The 21264-nt window shown below is 39.6% G+C and overlaps 1 protein-coding gene across 1 annotated transcript; it reads left to right on the top strand.

Annotated features, from left to right (window-relative positions):
• Positions 1–2882: 2882 nt before the first annotated feature.
• On the top strand, positions 2883–21014 carry LOC148416075 (uncharacterized). The gene is made up of 19 exons (XM_088427835.1): positions 2883–2905; positions 3405–3627; positions 4677–4774; positions 4859–4941; positions 5082–5193; positions 5977–6151; positions 8261–8365; positions 8533–8630; positions 8746–8822; positions 9610–9721; positions 9974–10172; positions 11963–12040; positions 12165–12265; positions 13311–18182; positions 18751–18864; positions 19013–19066; positions 19769–19913; positions 19999–20067; positions 20593–21014. The coding sequence occupies exons 1-19, from the start codon at positions 2883–2885 to the stop codon at positions 20617–20619; spliced, it is 6765 nt and encodes a 2254-aa protein (XP_088283961.1). The 3' UTR covers positions 20620–21014.
• The last annotated feature ends 250 nt before the right edge of the window (positions 21015–21264 follow it).

A 21264-nucleotide genomic window follows, 5' to 3' on the forward strand; every position in this document is an offset into this window, starting at 1 on the left:
TTTCCTAAATGTACTCATACGTTCCCACAGTTTAGTAAACCGTACTGTCAGTTTACTAATCTGTACCCTCAGTTTAGTAAACTGTACCCTCAATTTACTGTAAACGCTGGATTGAAGGAAGGTGTCTCAGGGTGATGACATGCGGTTTTATTTATTTATTTTTCATGCACTTTGACACACTTGGTAATTTTTTCTTTTAGACTAAGCTGTAACCCTTACAAACGCTGTAAAATATCATTAGCAGATGTTGAAAGTTGATTTATATTGCATTTTTCTTTTGGTAATGTTAAAAGGATACAGGTTTAGGTATACTCATACCATTTTTATTGATAATAATTGTATTTATAGTCAGCGTGTCGACTGGAAGGGAGCGTAAAAAGCTTTCTCTTTTCTAGAGGGGCTTAGCAAAATATAATTAAGAAGCACTGAGCTAAGAGGACAGTTTAAATATTTTACAAATGCTTTTTTTGTCATTATAGTCCGCGCAATTTCTACAAACACAAGTCTCAACTTTCATTTTCTAGTAGCCAAAAGGTTCAAATCGTAATCAAAGGATATGAGATTAAGGCATAAGTAGACAATGTGCACCATTAAAAGATAAATGTGCCAAAACTTTAAATGCATTTTTCTCAAACCTAAGGATTTGAACTTGGCAACACTCAATTTGCCGTAACTTTGTCAATTTACCTCCATGAGTTAAATATAACCATAGGGAATAAATGTAGAATTAGAATCTAGCACAATCTCAATTTTCATTTGGGGAGCTAGGAGCCTGATTTTGTGAAAACGTGTCACAAAACTTAAGGGCTCCTTTGCGATTAGGTCAGGCCGTAAATTTGGATGCAATCCAAGAGGCCACCTACTTTGTCCTACCACATTTAAAAAAAATGGAAATACTGCCTCCAGAGTGAGTCATTATTAATTTAAAACACAAACGAAAACTACCCCTTTTTGTTGCTTTTTTTTTTCACCAGTTTATGCAACATCCTCCTAATTTAACAGCTGTTCATCCAGTATTCTCTCTGTGGAGAGCATTTACTATGAGGGTTCAGATCATACAAAATGTTGCTACAATTGCCAGAGGACATCTTTCGTCAAGGTTAACAGTTCTCTCCCCGGTCCAAAACTACAGTACTTTATTTACTTTTTTTCGTGAAAGCGGATTCAATACGATTTTTGACACACGGATTCTAAATCATTTGAATGACTTTTTGGTTGTAATTTTACTTACATTTGAATGAGCTTGTCAATACTGTAAATGTGCCATTTCTTAGCATTTTTATCTAGAGTAGTATAAGTACCAAACAAAATATAGTACTAGCCCCCCAAAATGCTTTCATACTTCAAAATCAGTTTTTGTTTTTCTGTAGAATATGTCTACCTCTGTTTTCAGCTTTGACAATGTCCACGAGGAGTCAAAGAGGAATTGGGTAAGTATTATAAACATGTCTCTTGTCTCATCCCAGATTGATGGAAATGCTATTGTTACAACCCTCCTACAGCCTTTTTGGGTCCCTGTGTAAGATTGAGACAGTTTTTCATGATCGACAGCAGGAGGTGCTGCATTTAGCATTGTCTGTAGCTCTAACAAATATGGGCGCCTCCGGAGTTGTGCCACCCCCCCATGTAATGTAATATAATGATAACTAGACCAATGATTACATTTAAAACATACTATGGGTCATTAAGAACACATTAATTTGCAAGTTTTTGAAATTTACATTTAATTTATTTCTTTTTTAATGAAAAACGGTCGACATCTTAAATTCTGTTCCTTTAAGGCAACCTTTTATATTTGTAACTTATTTTTCTAAAATAGCTATGCTAATTTGCGAAATACTTTATTTTTTGGAATTTGTTTTTGTTTGTCTTAATCATCGAAATGATTGTCTTAATCATCGAAATGACAACAAATAAAGGCTTGAAATATGTTACTTTTTAGTGCGTTAACTAATTTGTAACGTCACGTTTTTGGAATAAATAATTGAATAACTGTACTGTACATGGATTTTGCCTCAACATTTGTGCGCTGACTACTGGAGACATGTTGAATTTACATTTCACGTCAAGTCACTCCAAAAATTTATTAATCTGACGACATTGCTGTAACAAAATTCCTTGTGACGTCAGAAAGCTCAAGTGTCGTCGACATTTTGCCCGGAACAACACTAAATGCGGGTACTCGTTTTGAACGTTAATCGGGCGGAATAGAAAAAATGTGTAACGGTTTCTTGCAAGGCATCCTATGTCTGGAGCGGACATGAGTGGCACGGAGTTGGTCGAGGACGAACTACACCCTTGCATATTTGAGTTCTCTGTAAAAGGTGCACAGCTCTACTTTCACTTAGTTTAAACGTGTATACAGACTAGCAAAATATAAACAAACAAAAATCAGTGCCAAGAACAATTAGTGGAGAATTTCAATTAAAATGTTTTTGGTATTCATTTTTTTAAATCATTTTTAAATTAAGATTTTAATGGGATCTATGTCATGCTTAATTATTTTTACATTGAAGTAATAGTCCATTTGTCGGCGATTAATGTCTGTATTTATTTCTCTACCCCATCAGAGATCAAGAAATCTGCTCAGGACATTGGAATTGATCCAGAAAAAGAGCCAGAGTTGTGGGTTGCCAAGAAGGCCATTGTTAACCAGTTGCCAAAAGAAGGATTGGAACCGTAAGTCACTGAAGGTGATAGAGACCTCTGTTTAAAAATACACATTATATAAAAAGCTGTTGGTAGCCCTCTTGATAATAAAACAACACAGTGGTCACAGAAATAACTTGAGTCAGAAAAGTAAAAGTAATGAAAGTTTCCCTAGACTTAGTTTTGGAAATGGTTGTTGAAATAAACCACTTGTGAAACAGGTCTAGACAAAAATGACAGCGCCCCCTAGAGTAAAGTGAGAAGAATTGCACCATTGGGATATTTTTCAACCAAAGTGTATCTTTTGTGTCACAAAAGAGCCCAGAACAATTTCCAGATCCACCATTTGTCTTTTGAGCCCTAATGAATTTGAAGGGCAAAGACCACTGCTGAAAATAAATTATGAAAAAAAAGTAAAAATTGAATGTTGCCAACCAAAAAGCTTTTGAGAGAATGCATTGAAAGAGACAAAACATGGATTTGTGTGTTCATTGCTGCAACAATGAAGCAAACCAAGAAAGAACTCTCCGTTACTATGAAATGATAAAGGAGCTCTGTTTTAAAGCTGCTTTGTACACACAGCTATATACTGTAAGCTGGACTCTGACTACTTTTCATTGTGTCAAAGAGTGTTGTTCCATGAAAATATATCATTAAAAAATCTGCAGAAATGTGAGGGGTTTGCTTACTTTTGTGAGCAACTGTCGGTGCTGTAATTTTAGTTTGACTTGAATCTTCTGACTTGATATTTGCAGGGAAGATGAGAGCGGGAAAGTTCACAATAACAACAGCATATTAGACATATCCACTTTGGAACATCCCTGCAAAGTTGAATACTGTGAGCTGGTGGTGCAAGAGCGTGAACGTATGTTGCATGCAACTGTTGATGAGGTGTCTAATATGAAAAAGAACGAGAAGAAATTGAAAGAAAAACAAGAGGAAAGGAAAAAGATCAAAGAATCACTCAACACACAAGAAGTAAGTTGTTGTGACTAACAACTCTAATTCAAATGAGGTTGGCACGCTGTCCATTTCATCCATCCATTGTCTTTAGCCGCTTATGCTCATTAGGGTCGCAAGCTTGTCGGTGCCTATCCAGCCATCTTCGGGCAGTAGGCGGGGAACACCATGGGATTGATTGCCTCTCTATGGCAAGGCACTCACTAATTGTCGCATCTGAACATGATGGGAGATGGTGTGGAATCAGAATAGAGAAAGGAAGACATGCGGGGTGTGCTCAGATTACTATTTAATATGAAGATTACAAAAAATAAATTACATAAAGAAACTGAGTATCACGACTAAGTATCAAACCAAGAAAACCAAATAAACCTAGTTCAAAAGACTTGTTTATAGCCACGGGAAAACTCAGTCATCAAACTCATAAGGACAAGGAGGAACAGATAGCAACAACCACATCAACTTCGGCAATGAACCGATAAGAACTGAACAGAAACTGGAAAGTAAATACACTCAAAACTGACGAGACAAACAAGGAACACCTGGGCATGGAACAATAGGAGCCGGGAGCTGAATGGCATACACAAGGGTAACAAGCACAGGTGGACGCAATCAGACTGAATATATCCTCTCTGTCAGAGGTCCCTGACACTGACATGGGGAACAAAAGTATAAACTTAAATCCATGACCAAAACCCTACAAAAACCCAGATTAGAAACGAAAAGAATACCCAGACACCAACCAAAACACCACCAGAACGTACCAGAGATGACTGGCCATTCGCACTCACAATCACATTTAAGGGCAATCTGGAGTGTTCGTTACACCTACCATGCATGTTTTTGGAACATGGGAGAAAACTGTGTGCGTGTTTGTGTGTAATGTCAAGTAAAATAACTTCCTTTTTGCTCCCCCACAAATCCCAATGTAGTGTTTCCATGAAATGAATGTAAATTTTCTATGACTGTTTTGTTCTGTTAAATGACAAAACACAGATCCCCCTTCAGAGGTTACCCTACACATTTCAATATCATTCAAGTGTTTTGTCCTTTCTTAAATTTTAAAGATGTCTGAAGACTTTTTCAGCTCTGATCTTGCCGAGCTTGTTGATGAAGAACGGGAGCATGGAATGATGATGAATAAGAAGATTGTCGCAGCTGAAAGGTTGGAGTTTTCTTCATGGAAATCTCATGCTCTTATCATGCGTGGTCATATTTACCAAAACTTTGATTTATTTATTTTTTTAAGTTATCTTGCGTGTGCAGGAGCCATGAATGGCCCGCAAATTCTTGAGGAGGGCTCTGATGAAGAATTTAAGTTATCTGAAGAAGGTACACAATATGCAGATTTGCATTCCCAATCTTAAAACCGTTTGATATTAAATAAGTTCAACATCATTGAATTATGAATGCCTTTCATCCTGATATTCACAGTGAAATTCAATGTTTTCGCTTGTTTTTTACAACATCAGAAATTAAGGAATATGCAAAGGATATGGGCATTGATCCAGATAACGAGCCTGGCCTCATGTATCTTGTCAATGAGTCTATGTCTGCGCGACTTCCTCCAGATTGGCTTCCTTTGTAAGTAATCAAGCATTGAAAGTACTGTAAATGACACCTTCAAATCGCCATTTTTTTTTTGTATCGCATGTTTTGATTTTACACACTGGTACATATTTTTGCAGTGGTCAGAATTCAATCGGCCTAAATTCTGCAGATAATTTTGATGCTTGTTGCTTCATGTAGCAACCCAAGCAGAATGAATAGAAGAAACAAAATCCCCAACCACCAGTTGCCCCATGGATCAACTGGTACGGGGGTGCATGGGCCGCATCCAAAATAATGAACTATTTTCATTTTATCTATTAACCGAGTCTGAAAGTTTTTTTATTTTGAAAAACGTTTAATTTTGAAAACTGACCAAATTGTCTTGGATTCATTTTGATCACTTGAGCACTAAAATTACACCCACAAATAAGTTAAATGTGTAGGAAAGAAGTCTTTGTAAAGGGGAAAATGCGCCGTGAAGAGACAGGTGATGAGCCTACAACTTTGAAGAAATAGAAAGCTTTTAATAGGCAATACCAGGAGTCCTACTTGAAATAATGACTTATCACAGTAAGTTCTTCGAGCGCCATTTTGTAGCCCAAAAGAACCCACAAACTGACAGGAATGGATTCTCCAGCTTGCACCATTCTGAAACTAATCATCTTGTGAAGCCATACTGAAGTTGATTTTTAATGTATCCTTAGGGTCATTACCAAGCTCAAAATACTGCATATCAGTAAAAGGCATAACGTGATTACAGGTTTTCAGTGTTACCTATTGCTAATTGACCAGAATCTTCTGATTGGCACTCCACAGACAAGATAAGAGTGGCGATGTTTACTATCTCAACTGCCTATCATCCACGACCGTATGGGATCATCCTTGTGACATGCACTACCGCAAGCTAGTAGCTCAAGAGCGTGAGCGCATGCAACAGGCCGCTGCACTTTCGCCATCAGAAGGCAGAGAGAACATGGAGAAAGTCACTTGTGTAAGTGGAAGCCTTTTTACTCTTAGTGATGCCATGCTAAGTGTTTGTGTACAGAAGCAGTTAGTGATTGGCTGCTGACACGTGACGCTTCCAACGCATGCGTCGTAGCTCAGAAGGCAGTTGCATTTAATCACTGTGCCGAGGCCTGGTTTGGTCATGTGACTTATGACGTCGGATGTATTTAAGTGCGTTGAATCAATGGATTGGTTTGTTTAAATTCAATTCACTTGCCGGGCTCGAATGTCCACAGGGATTGGCGTCCTTATTTTGTGGCCTTCATAAGGTAAGGGTCGGTTTTGAGATTGTCGGTCCTTTTTGTTTCCAGATTGCTGGATTGCATTGCATATGAAGACAGAAATATAAATCCTTTTATAAATATTTGTAGATAAATCAGAATGATCGATAAGTATATGGATATTTGTACCTAGATAAATACATGGATATTTGTACATAGATACACAGATAAGTATACAGATAGATATTTGTATATTACCAAGAAACCATATGACATACTGTACTATGCCTAGTTCCATAAAATAACGTGTATTTACAATACCCCATGCGAAATGACTTCATTCTCTATTTATGGAGCCCATCTCATGAATGCAGCAACAACATTAAATGTCCCATACTGCAACAAGTGAAGATCTACTTTGGTTTACATACAGAAATTACAGAGGAGAATCACTTTTTCAGTAATTATTTTTATTATTGTTGGTTATGTTATTATTGTGCCGACAACAAATCTTGCAATTATGTGGTGTAGGAATGTGCATAGAAAATCAAATTCCAAACACTCCATTAATGCTTGTACATTTAAATATAAATGCTGCGGAATAAAAAATTGACCCTCAATATGACTTTGTTGCGCTTCATTTAATGACCTCTAGATGTCCTCCTTAAACTGTCATTGAGGCTCCGAGCAATGAGCCAGCTCATGAAAAGACTTAGAGCGCCAACAAAACCCCACACTCAGCCATCACTAAAAGCAGTATTCCCTCATTTTTTGTGTTTAAGGGGGAGCAGGAAACCATTGCGATAAGTGAATTCCACAAAGTAGGATTTGTCCCCTGACGGACATTGTACATACATAAAGTGTATGAAATGTGTTTGATTAAACCTTTCCTGCCTACCTTCTTCATGGCCAGTGATCACTTAAGCCTTGTACTGAGGCTGAACAGTTATGTGCCTCTGTTTGAGCACAAACTTAATTTTCTTGTACAACAAGTAACATTCAATGCGCCAGTTAGTGACTAGAGCGGCCGCTAACTCTTCCCTAGTCTCCCCAGCCCAAAGCCCTACCTCAACCCTTTATACGGAAACACAATGCCCAGAGTAGCGGCCTTCGCACATCGACCAAACTGTAGCCCATAATGATCATAAGGCAGCAGCTTTATTTTAAGTCATTTTATTTGATTTTACACATTGCTTCAACATTCATGCACACCACTAACCTTATTTTCTCATGTACAGGTCATTTTTTTCCTGTTCCAACCCCCATATTTGACTTATAATTGCACATCTCAAAACCAGACCAATTTTCTCCACTCATCTGTGATTGAACAACATACATATGATTGCAAAATAAGTCGTACCATGTCAGCTACAAAGCGTAAAATGATTATATACAGTATACTTGCTTACCGCGAACATTGCAAATATCCACTTTCATCAAGGGCCATCTTGCTTGTTTACGGTCAAAACCCACACCATGTTTTAAATGGACAGCCATCATATATGTAACCATTAAAGTCAGGGCTAGACTTATACTTGAGTTTTTGGAAAATGAACACCCAAATTGCAGTAAAAAACATGCGGGGAGTGGGGGCTGTGGAATTACACTCTGGAAAAAACACAGTACACACGCCTCGCCTCACTATTAATACCACAGCATTTGCAATGTAACATTATTTATTCCAACCCTAACCCAGTTATTAAAATGGCTGGATTTTGCTGTTTCATCAATAGGTGGAATTTGCTTTTATTCATATTCCACAAGCTACATTTTTATCAGAATACTGTGTTCAGACTAGCGAGGGGCACGTAGAACATACATTTTTTGTATTTGACATTCCATTTCAGTCTAAGAACTACATTTATGTCAATTAGGATTCCAGAGGCACTAATGCAGAATTGACAGACGATGTGACAAAGACAAAAAAGATGGAGAAGGCTCCTTATGAGGACCACACTTCTGAATTGCATCAGCAACAGGTACATGCACCGTTTGCTACAAGTCAAACCAAACAACGAATCCAGTAGTGCCGGTATGCGGCTTGCGAAGGCATATCTATTGACCATTGCCATTCCTCTAATGGGCGTTTGCTAGTGTGTCCCTTAATCGATGTTTTGTCTTTTTGTCTTTTTTTTCTGTCTTGAAGCATCAAGCAGATTTTGAGATATCTGATAATCGTGCTTACTATGACAGTCATTTTGAGGCTGATGCCAAAGAACAAAGGCAAAATGAAGCTGCCAAGAGGTTTGCTGATATTGCTTTACTAATGGGTAACAGTATCAGTGATTTAATTGTTTGTACTTTTTGGCTCTGTCATTGTCATGTTTGTTTAAACTGTATGTAACCCTTCCTTTATTAGCCACCTTGTGTCTACAGTATACACAAATAACCATCTGACCTATGAGGAGCACAAGGATGAAGAACTTAGTGAAGAAGGTACGATGTGCATTGATCAATAATATTACATTACCAAAATTCAGGTCATGCAATTTTAACAGTTCATTTTTTTTAACATTAATAGCAAAATATTGATAGTTGGGATAGGCGTGTATCATTTGATGTAATACACTATGTATGTTGCATAGTTGGTGGGAGGTACTAGGCAGCTCCTCAGGCAAAATGACCCCCCCAAATAAAAAAAGACATACGACTTAATAAGGTTGCAAATAGTCAACTGGGTTGCAAGTCACCTTGCCATGGTGGAGGGGTTTACGTCTCTCAATGACTCTGGGAGAGAAGTTGTCTGGGGTTTTATTCCCCTGGGAGGGTCACCCATGACAAACATGTCCTAGGTGAGGGACCAGATTAAGCACACCTCATAGATCCATATGACAAATAAAAATATTGGATCTAGTTTTTCTCTGCCTTGACGTGAGTCAGCCCCCCTCTGAAGCCAAGCCTGGAGCTGGGACTCGTTTGGCAAACACCCACAGCTTGGGTCCAGTCGTCTTGAGAGGGGTTGGACTCTCTTCCACTCTGGATTTGCCCACCGTGAGAGGCGCAAAGCAGGTGTGGGCATACTTACCCCCGGATAGGCGGAAGATAATGGAAGGGTGGGGGTTAGGGTAACAGGCTCATATTGTAGTGTAACCAAACAATGAAACATTGGACCTAGATCACCAATATCAGTTTAATTTATGTAAGTGTCGGATCTAAAAGGAAATCAGTGGTACTGAACATCACTTATAATTTTTTCTATCTTTTCATTTGCTTTGTTTTCCAGAGATTATGCAGTATGCACAGGATATAGGCATAGATCCAGAAAAAGAGCCAGAGCTTTTGTGGCTTGCCAAGAAGGCCTTGGCTGAGAAACTGCCTCCAGGTTGGTTAGAGCGGTAAGTTCCTTGAGGTGATCTTATCATTTTTTTAGACATGGCCAGTAAAAGTTTGTGTGACACAGTATTACACTATAGCAATACTGTACTTGTTTCTTTCCTTCACTGAAACTTCAACTTAGTTAAGATAAAGTTGTTGTTTTTTCAAGCTGACATGTTGTGCAGCATTCAATTCATGCTTAAAAAAAAAAAAAAAAAGGAAAGTACCTGCTCATTTACTGTGTAGCCTCTCTTCTGACTTGATCTTTCCAGAGAAGATGAAAGTGGAAACATTTACTTTCACAACTGCCAATTAGACACATGTGTTTGGGAACACCCGTCAAAAGCGCACTATAGTAAACTGGTGGTTCAGGAGCGTGAACGAATCCAACGCATGACTGGTGAAGGGCCTACTGTGGTGAAGAAGAAGAAGAAAGTAAAAGAAAAGCAGGAAGAAAAGAAAAGGCAGAAGGTAGCACTCAAAAAGGAATATGTCATTACTATTGTACACACGCTGAGTGTAACTAATAGTCCCTTCCAATATCATTGGGCCAATGAGGCCGATTTCTTTAATTTCAGCTGAATGAAAATAAACACTTTGGTTTAAAAGCAAACAAATGAGACATGCGATAGCAGGATAAGCGGTGCTGAAAATGTATGCAGGATACACCTTGACAAAACTGTTGGTAGCCCAGTTAGCAAAATAATGAGAAGAAGAAAAGGAAAATAATACAGTGAATCCCATTGAACATCTCTGGAAGGAACTTAACCATGCCATCTAGAAAAAGCACCCTTCAAACCTAAGACGGTTGGAGCTGTTTGTTCATGACGAGTGAGCCAAAACACTTGAGACATGTTTTTGGCTAGTCTTATTCCATGAGTGAGGTGTCAATAAGAATCACGTTTAGAGAAATTTGACCAGAATTCAAAAGCAAATTACAGCTAATGACAGGTGTTGAATGTATCGCAATCAAATGTGTGCAGATGATTACATGTGCAAAATTAAATGAGGTTAAAGTCAATTCAAACCTATTCAAATATGTCAAAATCTATAGGCAAACTTCAAAGTCTTCAGGGACAGGCGCATGTTTGCAGTAATAAAACAGACTTCTTTATTGTCATCTAGTTTTGAAAAAAAGTTGATACCAAATTGATCTGTGAATATGGAGCAAGATATCGAATGACCGAATATACTGTGCTGTACTTCTACACTGTCTGACAAAGAAGACCACCCATTAGGCAAAAGAAATAGGTTTCAGACTGACTAAGTCAATATTTGTCACATTCTGTTGGTGTTTGTTGGGGTCTTTGTGCTAATTATGGAGCTTCTGTTCATTTCTGTTTTGGATTCATGTTGTGTTTCCTTCGCGTCTGTCTATTTGTGATTTGTTCCACCCGTTGCCCATGTGTTCAGCCCCTGTGTCTCAGCCAATCAGCTTCCCCTGTCTCTTGTTCCCTTCCAGCTGTTCCGTGTTGTTCCTAATTAGTGTCCATGTATTTAAGCCCCAGTTTTGTTAGACCTAATTGTCGGATCATTGTCAATGTCTTACATTGTTGTCCTACTTTCGATGTGTCTCAGTTTATTTTTTCCACTGGTTCCCTGTTGCTGTCTCTCTGTCGTTTCACTCTGAGGGTTTTTTTTTGTGGTTTTGGTTAATACTTTGTACATGTTTAGTTCTTGTTGCTTCGCCTCTACATCTTATTAAATATTCTTTTTTTGAGCATACCTTCTCACAGCGTTTGGGTCCACCTTCCCACATGCCTCACCAACATGCTTCTAGAATGTGACAATATTAGACATAAATCATATGCATAAGGAAGCACCTTAAAAGAAATGACATAGTTCATTCAACAAATTCCCTTAAATCTGTCAGGTCACCCATAAATGTGTTGTATTGTTGCAAGAAATACTAAGTTGTTGATCTCATCCAAGTCTAAATACTACCTGGGATCAGGGCGAGAGGCAGATCAAGGAGGCCAATTGGGGAAGTGCTGGTGTACACTACATTCCATTGGTCTCATGTCTGATGTGCATTTCATCTCAAAATGTCAAGTTGAAATGTATAAAGAAAATTAAAGGAATTGACCTTACTATTCCAATTTGTGGCTGAGAGTATGTGAAATCTGAGTGTGCATTGCGGTAATTATGACTAATAATTCTACGTATAAAATCTATAGTACTGCTTGATTATATCTGAGAAAGTGAAACTTGCATTATACCTATTGATCTCTCTGTCTTGCTGTCACTCTTTTCATGTGCAGAGGAAGAATTCACATAGTACTCATGTGGATTCTGTTGAAGAGATTACAAAAACCATTACCGAATCTTCACTGAAACATGTACGTGTTAAGTCTGCTACCAAGTTCTATATTCACAGTGTTTTGACTTTACTCATGAAAACATTTTTAATGGAGTTGTTTAAAAACAAGATTTATTATAAATTATTTTGTTTGTCTCCAAAAGCTGTTTGAAGAGCTGCCTGATTCGCAAAATATTTCGGCAACAGATATCGAAAATGTGGAAAATGAGGATGAAAAGTGTGAGATGACCGGGGCCACCATGAGGTCTGTTTATCGAAAATTGTACTGTGACAAAAATGTTTGATTGTACCAGAGTGTTTCTCAGAAAGTATGGCCCAGGAGTGTCAAATAAAAGCCTGAATTCTTCCTACTTTTATTATGCTTTGCCCACCAACCCACAGGCAGAGAGATTGGAAGACGCAAAACAAGGGAAGATCACAGCGACGCCACGTTATAGCTCAAGTCACCCGTTTGATTAAATTTGTCTAATCTATGTCACATTTGGGTAAATTCCATATTAATGGTCATTGCATATGTGGGTGTGGTTTTCTTACTTAAATTATTATGCAGTCAAGTGTTGAAAATAGCTTGCTCTCCATCATGATGCTATGTAATGGTTGAACAAACTTAACATTTTTGAAAAGTGATAAGCATACAAGGATTTGTATCAATGCCAGCTATACACTTTATAGCAAAGTTTCCTGCAGTGTGCCATGAATAACTATAGTTCACCCTGCACTTTGTTTCTTGTTGAAGTGCTTGGTGCCTAAGCATCAAGAATTGAGTACACCAGTAAAATATTTTTTTTAAATTATTAACTTTTATGCTTCATCACCACTTTCATACAACGATACTCAATTGATAAGAACCAATTCTACGTATGACATCCAAATGGTGACTAATGGCCATCATGTTAGATGTAGTTACATTCAAGGAACACCAACATCATAAATTGGAGGTCGTCGCTTCTCAAAATACGAAACATGTGCAGTTGAACTGTGCACATTAGAAATACTGTAGAGTCATACAATACAGTACTGCATGCAACTAAAGTGGAAAAATTAATCACTGTAAATGTAAATGTTTCTCTTCAATATGTCTGCAATGTAAGCATTGAAATCTGGTCATTGTAACGGGACAAAAATATTGACTCTCAAAGCTGATTGGAGGTTGAGCATCTGGTCGGACCAAAGTTCCTGAGAATCTAACTGAACATTATGAACTCACAGAACATTATGAACTATTTTTCATTTTAGTAAATTTACATACGAAATATACTAACACTGCCTTCCTTCCTTCCTTTTTTTAGGAACAATCATCATCCAGATAAAACATGTCTTAATGCAGTCAAATTTACTACTCACCATTTTGATAGCACCGCAAGTGAAAAACAAAACTATGCATTGACGTCAGAAGAGAAGGGAGAGAAGGAAGAAAAGTACAAGGTTGGAAAAGAGCGGAATGATTGCAGACAGAAAAATGTAGAGAAAAAGAAGAGGAGCCGGGAACTTGATTTGGATTTGAAGGAGGACTGGGGTCTTTTAACAGGGGAGGAGACAAAAATGCATATTTTCCCCAATGAGATGCAAAGAGAGGACATGGGGGACATGTGGCTATTGAAAAGTGAAATGGAGATAAAAATGCAACCCCCCCACAAAGATCTCAGAAAAATATTTGAGTGTTTGACTGGGGAGAAAGAGGAAGAACGACTCCACAGAGAACACCGAAGGGGAGAGGTTGAGGAGATGAAGTTGTTGAAAAATGAGAACCTGTTGAATATGGGCTGGTATCAGGAGCAGCCCAAGAGCGCAAAAGAAGAGGCAATGGAGTGCTTAAATGGGGTTATGGAAATTCGAACATGTCTATATAATGAGATGAGTTTCGAAGAAAAACAAGGACATCGATTTCAAAAGGAAATCGAGAATAGGAGGGATATCTGGCTGAAGGAGCTAAGGCAAGAGCAGCGGGAGGAGGCAAATCAAATGAAGCAGTTGAAAAGAGAGAAAGAGTTGAGAAAACAGATTTACTTTGACAAACTGAGGGAAGAAGAAGAAGAAATTGAAAAGTTGAAGAGTGAAAAGGAAAGGAGAATGGCCTGTCTGAAAAGAGAAGATGATTCAGAGGTGGAAGGTGGAGAAGAAGAGATGAGACTAAGTCTCCACCTGGAGGAAAGAAAGAAAAAGGAGGAGGCAAATAATTTTGAACAGGAGAAAAACAGAACGCGTCTTTTTCAGAAAAAGATGAGACAAGATAAAAAGGAAGAAGTAGAACAGTTCAACAAGGAAACTGAGATGCAAATACGTTCTCATGAGAAGCTGAGAAGAGAGGAAGAGATAGAAACGTTGAAGAAGGAAAAGTTAAAGATAGAAAAGTTAAAGAAGGAAGAGGAAAAGAAAATTGGTTTTCCCCGGGAGGGGCTGAGAAGAGAGGAAGAGTTTAATCAATTAAAGGCAGCGAAAGAGGCAAGAATGCATCAGCAACGGCAGCAGCCAAGCAGAGAGCATAATTATGAGATATCAAATAGGGAGGAGGTGGAAACTAACATTGAGGAAAAAATGCTCCACTCACAGGAGGAGCTGAGGAAAGATGGACATGAAGAAATAGCATTTTTGAAAAAAGAGAAAGAGTGCAAAGAACTGATTTGTGACGAAGAGATGAAAAGGTGGAAGACTGAGAGGGAGGCAAAACTTCAATGTCGTCAACGGGACCTGAGGAGAGAGGACGAGGCACATGTAGAGGAGTTGAAAAGGGAGGAGACCAGAATAAGAGGTGAAATGCCAATCTACAAGGAGCGTTTAATGAGTGAAAAAGATGATGAGGGAGCACAGTTAAGAAAAGAGATGGAAACGATAATGTGTTTATGCGGGGAAGAGCTGAAAAAGGAGCAAGAGGTGGAGGTGAAGCGGTTAAAGACTGTAATTGAGAAAATTCATTCTCGGCTGGAAAAGCTGAGGAGAGAGGAACAGGGGAAGGAAGATAAGTTGAAGAGGGAGATAGAGGCAAGAACGTGTGACCTCCAGGATACACTCACAAGAGAGGAAAGGGAAACGATTGAACAACTTAATACTAAAAAGAAAGTAAAAATAGAGTACTACGAGGAGAAGTTAAGAAGGGAGGAAGAGGAGGAGGCAGAACAGTTACAGAAAGACAAAGAGTCTAGAATACATCACTGTTTGGAAGAATTGAAGAAAGCAGAAGAAAATGAGATGGAAGAGTTAAGGAGAAAGGAGACAAGAATAAAGTCAGAAATGGAAAAGAGGATGCATCTCTTCGAAGAGGGTCTTAGGAAAGAGGAAGAGGATGAAGTAAAGCGGTTGACGGCGGAAAAGGAGTTAAGAGTGCGTCTTTGCCGGGAGAAATTGAGAAGAGAGGAAGCGATGGAGGTGAAACAGATTAAGACAGCCAAGGAGGAAAGGTTAGATCTCCGCAGAGAGGAGCTGAAGAGAGAGGAAGATGAGGCCATGAAGCAGATGAAGGCAGAAAAAGATGTCAGAATGAGTCTCACCAGGGAGGAGTTGCGTCGGGAGGAAGAGGAAGAGATGGAGCGCTCGAAGCAGGAGAAAGAAATGAGAATGCTTTGCTGCCGAGCAAAGCTTAGGAGAGAGGAAGATGAGATGCAGAACTTGATGGAGGAGGACGGGAAAAAAAAGATAGAAGTTGAACAGAGATTGCGTCTTCGCCAGCAGGAGCTGAGACGTGAGGAAGAAGAAGAGTTGCAGCGTTTGAAGTCTGCAAAGGATGAAAGAATTATTTTGTGCCAGAAAGACCTGAGGAGAGAGGAAGAGGAAGAGACTGAGCGTTTAAAACATGATGTTGAGAGGAGAATGCGTCTCCAAGAGCAGGAGCTGATGCGAGAGGAAGAAGAGGAAGTGGAGCATATGAAGACAGTAAAGGAGACAAGACTAAGAGTCTACCTGGAAGAAATAAGCAAAGAGGTTAATGAGGAGTTTGAGCGCTTGAAGAGGGACAAAGAGAAGCAAATCCGCCTCCATCAAGAGGAGTTTGATCGTTTAAAGAAGGAGAGAGAGAGGCAAATGCACCTCCATCAGGAGGAGTTTGAGCATTTCAAGAGGGAGAAAGAGATGCAAATGCACCTCCACCAGGAGGAGTTGAGGAAAGAGAAGGAAGAGGCAGCAGAGCGTCTGGCGACTGAAAAGGAGAGCATAGTACTCCATCTGCAAGAACTGAGAAGAAAAGAAGCTGAGGAAGTGGAGCAGTTTATTAAAGAGAAGGAGATGCGATTAAAGACCGAAGCAGACAAACGAATTAACGTTTTTCAGGAGGGGCTTAAAAAAGAGGAGGAGGAGAATGTTAAATGTTTGAAGAGGGAGAAGGAGATTAGAATTGACTTTTACAAGGAGGAACTGAGGGTAGAAGAGGAGGAAGAGGCAAAACGTATGAAGAAGGAAAAAGAATATAGAATCCGTCTCTTTCAAGAGGAACTGAGGGAGGCTGAAGAATTGGAGGAAAAACTTTTGAAAAAAGAGAAGGAGGCAAGACTGTGTCAGCAAAAGAATGAGCTGAAGAGAGAAGAGGAAGAGGACCGGTTAAAGAAAGATAAACTGAAAAAAATGCATGTTCGGCAGGAAAAGCTGAGGAGAGAGCAAGAAGAAAATGTAGAGAGGCTGAGGAATCAAAAGAATCCACAATTGCATATCAACCTGGAGAAGGTAAAGAGGACATTTATGCACCAGGAGGAAGTCATCAAAGAGGAGGATGCAGAGTCACAAGCGAGGGAAAAGGAGAATCAGCCAAATGAAGAGGCAGACGTACAGAGGGGGGCAATGAGGAGAGAGGACCAGTGCATAGTGCCATTAAATAGAGGGAAAGGGTGGAAAGCACACCCCCGGCTGGAGAAGCCACAAAGGGAGGATGATGTGGAGTTGCCTAAAAGGGAAAATGGAGCAAAAAGTCTTTTTCCAGCGAACAAATGGCGAGAGAAAGAAGGATTGAAGAGCAAGAACAGAACATACCTCTGTCAGGAGAAGCTATCTGAAAAACAGGGAGAAATCTTCAATTTGGAGAACAAAACTTTTGTACACCAGGAAAAGTTGTCCAAGTATTTCAAACAAGATAGCCAGAAGCCAGCACACCTTAGTAAGGACAAACTGACTGCAGAGGAAGAGAAGGGAATACGTATTTTCCAGGAGGAACTGCGGAGAGAGAAAGATAAGGAGATGGAACAACTCATAAGGGAAAAAGAGCAAAGAATACATCATCGGCAGGAGGAGCTGAGGAGACAGGAAAATGAGGAATTGCAGCGATTAAGAAGGGAGAAGGATGCAAGGATTCTCCTCTGTCAGGAGGAGCTGAAGCGTGAAGAGGATGAGAAGGTGCAACTTTTAAAACGGAAAAAGGATGCAAGAATACGGCTTTGCCAGGAGCAACTGAAGAGAGAAGAGGAAGATGAGGAGGCACGGTTGAAGTGGGAAAAGGAGAGGAAAACACGTTTTCTGATGGAGAAGTTGTGGAGAGAGGAAGAAGAGGAGAGGTTGAAACAAGAGAAGGAAAAGAGAACACGTCTCCGTCAAATGGAACTGCTTAGGGAGGACGAGGAGGAGCGGTTGAGAAAGGAGAAGGAGAAAAGACGTCGTCTTCGCCAGGAGGAGCTGAGTAAGGAGGAAGAGGAAGATGTGGAGAAGTTGAAAAGAGAAAAGGACAAGAGAATGCTGATACACCAAGAGGATCTGAAGAAAGAAGAAGAGGGAGAAGTAGAAAGGTTAAAAAGGGAAAAAGAAAAAAGAATGCATCTTTTCCTGGAAGAGCTTAGAAGAGAAGAGGAGGAAGAGCGGTTACAAAAGGAGAAGGAAAAGAGGATACGTCTTTGTCTGGATGAGCTTAGGAGAGAGGAAGAGGAGGAGAAGGTCAGGTTGAAGAGGGAAAAAGAAAAACGAATGCATCTCTGTCAGGAGAGGTTAAACAGAGAAGAGGAGGAAGAGGTGCAGAGGTTAAAAAGCAAGAAGGAGAAAAGAATGCATCTTTGCCAGGTGCTGCTGAGGAGGGAGGAAGAGGAGGAGTTGGAACAGTTCAGGAATAAAAAAATGTGCCTCTTCCAACTGGATCTACAAAATGAGGAGTTGGAGAGTTTAACGCATAAGAAAGGAAAGAGAATGCGTCTTCAGCAAATGGATCTGAGAAGAGCAGAGAAAAAACTGAAGAGGGAGTACAAGGAAAAGTTGAGGTAGCTTATACAGTACATACTGCATTTGAGATGGTTTGCAAGAGAGTGAGAGCGAGTTACCTTTTACAAACACCCCAAAGAGTGAGACAGTGGGGTGGCTTTAGTAGGGTCCTGTTTAGTTGAACACAGTTCTAGTACACAGTGCTGCACTTTTTTTCTGGTAGTTTCTACCATATAATTACTGTACTATAAGACTGCCGTATTTGAGGATCCCATTGCCATTTCTGTGCTTCATGCACAATAGTGATTCAAATGAGTATGTGCCTCAGTTTGACAATTGCACACCCTTGTAAAATGAGCTGAGCAAATTTTGTTGGTTAATCATTATATCGTACGAAGGGGATAAGATCTCGCGTGACAACATAGCTCGAGATTACAATGCCGCGACATCATTATTCTGGTTTTATATTTTCAATCGTAGATATGAGTCATCACAAGGCTAAGGAAGTATGACATAAGTGATACATGTGTAGACTACAGTACATATTGGTTGTCTATGAGGTTTTTAGCATTAGAAAAGGTTAAAGTAGCCGATGTATGTACTGTATCATCTGTGCACGTTTTTGAGGTCTTTGCGACAGTGTCTGCTGGCCAAGACGAGAAAGGAAGTGCTGCTGCTATCTGAACCCAAAGAGGAATTAACTGAATCTGTCCAGAAGAAAGAGGAGCATTTTAAGATAAGGTCACATACACAAATGCAGCAGTACAAAAAAAAAAAAAAACATTTTAACACGATTATTAATTTATTGTTACTAATTCACAATTCTATCAATTAATAAAATAAAAACAAAATCTTGTGACTCACGCAACAAATATGTGTGTCTACACAGGCAGGACCGAGAAGCCATTCTGAGGGCTCTTTGCATTGCGCTGGAAGAAGACAGGTCCGTAGAACATAAGTGAAAGTCCCAAAAGGCAGCAAAAACAACACAATATGTGACCTTGATTGCTGAATGACCTTGGCCATTTATTTTGAAAAATCAAGATAACAAGCGCCAAACTAGAACATTGTTTGGCCTGTTTAATAGATGACATGATCAGCATTCTTGGGACCGATTACGATCATCGATCAGAGTGTTGTATAGTAACCAAAAGAACTGTCCAGTAACGAGATGAGTGAAAATAATGGGGGGTGCAGGTGATACTGCTCCGTTAGTTAAATGCACACCAACAGACTGGACCCCCAACAGACTGGGAGCTCAATGTTCCAAAAAAGGTTTATTAACTAAGAACGCACACACCTTGTTGGCAAGGCCCCAGGTGTAGATGAGATCCGCCCGGGGTTCCTGAAAGCTGGATGTTGTAGTGACCCTGGATTGGCAGACCGGGATGGTGGTCCCTCTTTTTGAGTAGGGGGACTTGGAGGGTGTGTTCACAGTCCTCAGCCTCCCAGGAAAGGTCTGTTCTATTTTAAACATTGACAGGTAAGACACTCCAGTGATTGCATGTGGAGTGAAAAGTGACTATTGGGGCGTGCAGCAAGATGTCAGACAATAATGGACAGTAATGGAATCAAAGATGCATTTAAAAAGGTATTGAATGCAAGGAATTGAATTCTTATGACCTATTGAAATCTTTTTCAATAGGCATCAAAACTTGGACCTGCCTGGTCACCCTACACAAAGGAGGCAGAACTTTGAGCATTTGAAGGCAAATCCTGAAGATGAACTGCAGGAGAACATTAGACATCTGGAGGATAGCGTGAAAAACTTGAATATCTTCAAACCCAAGGTTTGTGAAATATGTGCACTTCGTTACAAATCTATCAGGTTAAATGACTTAGAACTTCACATTTCTCAATTACGTGTCTTGACAGCTAGAAGACATGAAGATTGCTGATCTGACCGATCCAGTCTTTTATGAGACTCTGGATGTAATGGGACAGGTACTAAACACTTTTGCTATTGAATTATGGCGGAACACTTATCCATCCCATTCATCCATCCATCCATCCAAACCGCTCATCCTCACGGGAGTCAAGGGCATGCTGGAGCCTATCCCAGCTGTCTCTGGGCAGTTAGTGGGGTACACCCTGAACTGCCTGCCAGCCAGTCACACTCACAAAACAGCTAAGAATAATTTAGAGTGTCCACGATACATACCGTGCATGTTTTTGGGAATGTGGGAGATAAACAACGTACCTGGAGAAACCCCATGCAGAGAGAACATGCAAAGTTTACATTGGAAGGGCGGAGCCAAAGAGAACCCACGAAGCCTGCCCTTTGAGGTGGCTGTGCTAACCAGTCTGCTTCCGTGCCGACCAACTGAACAATAAAATCAAATTCAACTAAATAATTAAATATCAAATCCCAATATTTAGGGGTGGGATATTTATTTTCAAAATCCTGCTACCCTATATTGCATAACATGCTTGATTATTAATCTACAGTATGTCCTTTCCTTTTGTTAGACCTGTTCACCCACATGGCCTAAGTAGCGGCGTCAGATCTTCCGTGTTTTGTGACCAGAGATTCACAAGTACCACACCATGTTCTGCTGTTCTCACCAGATCAGATTTAATTGGGGATCATCATGTTCTCAGTAGGTCCGTTTTAACTCTACACCCTGGACTAGTCCCAAGCCCATAACAGATGTGCATGCAGGGTCAACCCAAATTCTAATTTGAAATCTGGATCAGTATTAATGTAACACTTGTGTCAGAGCTCGTGATCTCTGTGAATTTAGAATGCTAATAGTACTTTGTAGAACCTTAATAATTACCTGGTGCAGGTTCATGTCACCTTTCTTTTGTTCTAATGTTTTAAAGATGCTCATTCCTAAAGTGCTTTGATCAAACTTGTGTTGTAAAACAAAATAAATGTCAAGTTTCTAGTTCCTTGATGCAGTCATTTTAAGGCCACAGGTGTGATCCCAACACGCATGGCAGGGGTCATATAATACGTACTGTCATGCAGACACAAATATAATTTTCATTTCAACAGTTTTTCATAGAGGATAGAAGTAAGCCTTTAATTATTGAATTATCCATCTATTTGGGGTGTCCGTTCATTGGCTTTGAAATAACCATTTCTTTTGAGGTGTGAAACTGTCACTCACTGCCAAACTTCAGCATGTCAATGGG

This window comes from Hippichthys cyanospilos, chromosome 11, assembly GCF_059441005.1.
Source record: "Hippichthys cyanospilos isolate Australia breed blue-spotted pipefish chromosome 11, RoL_Hcya_1.0, whole genome shotgun sequence".
In the NCBI taxonomy this organism is placed as follows: Eukaryota; Metazoa; Chordata; class Actinopteri; order Syngnathiformes; family Syngnathidae; genus Hippichthys; species Hippichthys cyanospilos.

Excerpts from the sequence above, each read along its gene's own strand:
- LOC148416075 (XM_088427835.1), top strand. The coding sequence starts at position 2,883 with ATGACAGCGCCCCCTAGAGTAAA. Across the intron at positions 2,906-3,404 it reads ACAGCGCCCCCTAGAGTAAA|GGAAGATGAGAGCGGGAAAG; the intron begins GTGAGAAGAATT and ends TGATATTTGCAG. Across the intron at positions 8,631-8,745 it reads CAAAATGAAGCTGCCAAGAG|CCACCTTGTGTCTACAGTAT; the intron begins GTTTGCTGATAT and ends TTCCTTTATTAG.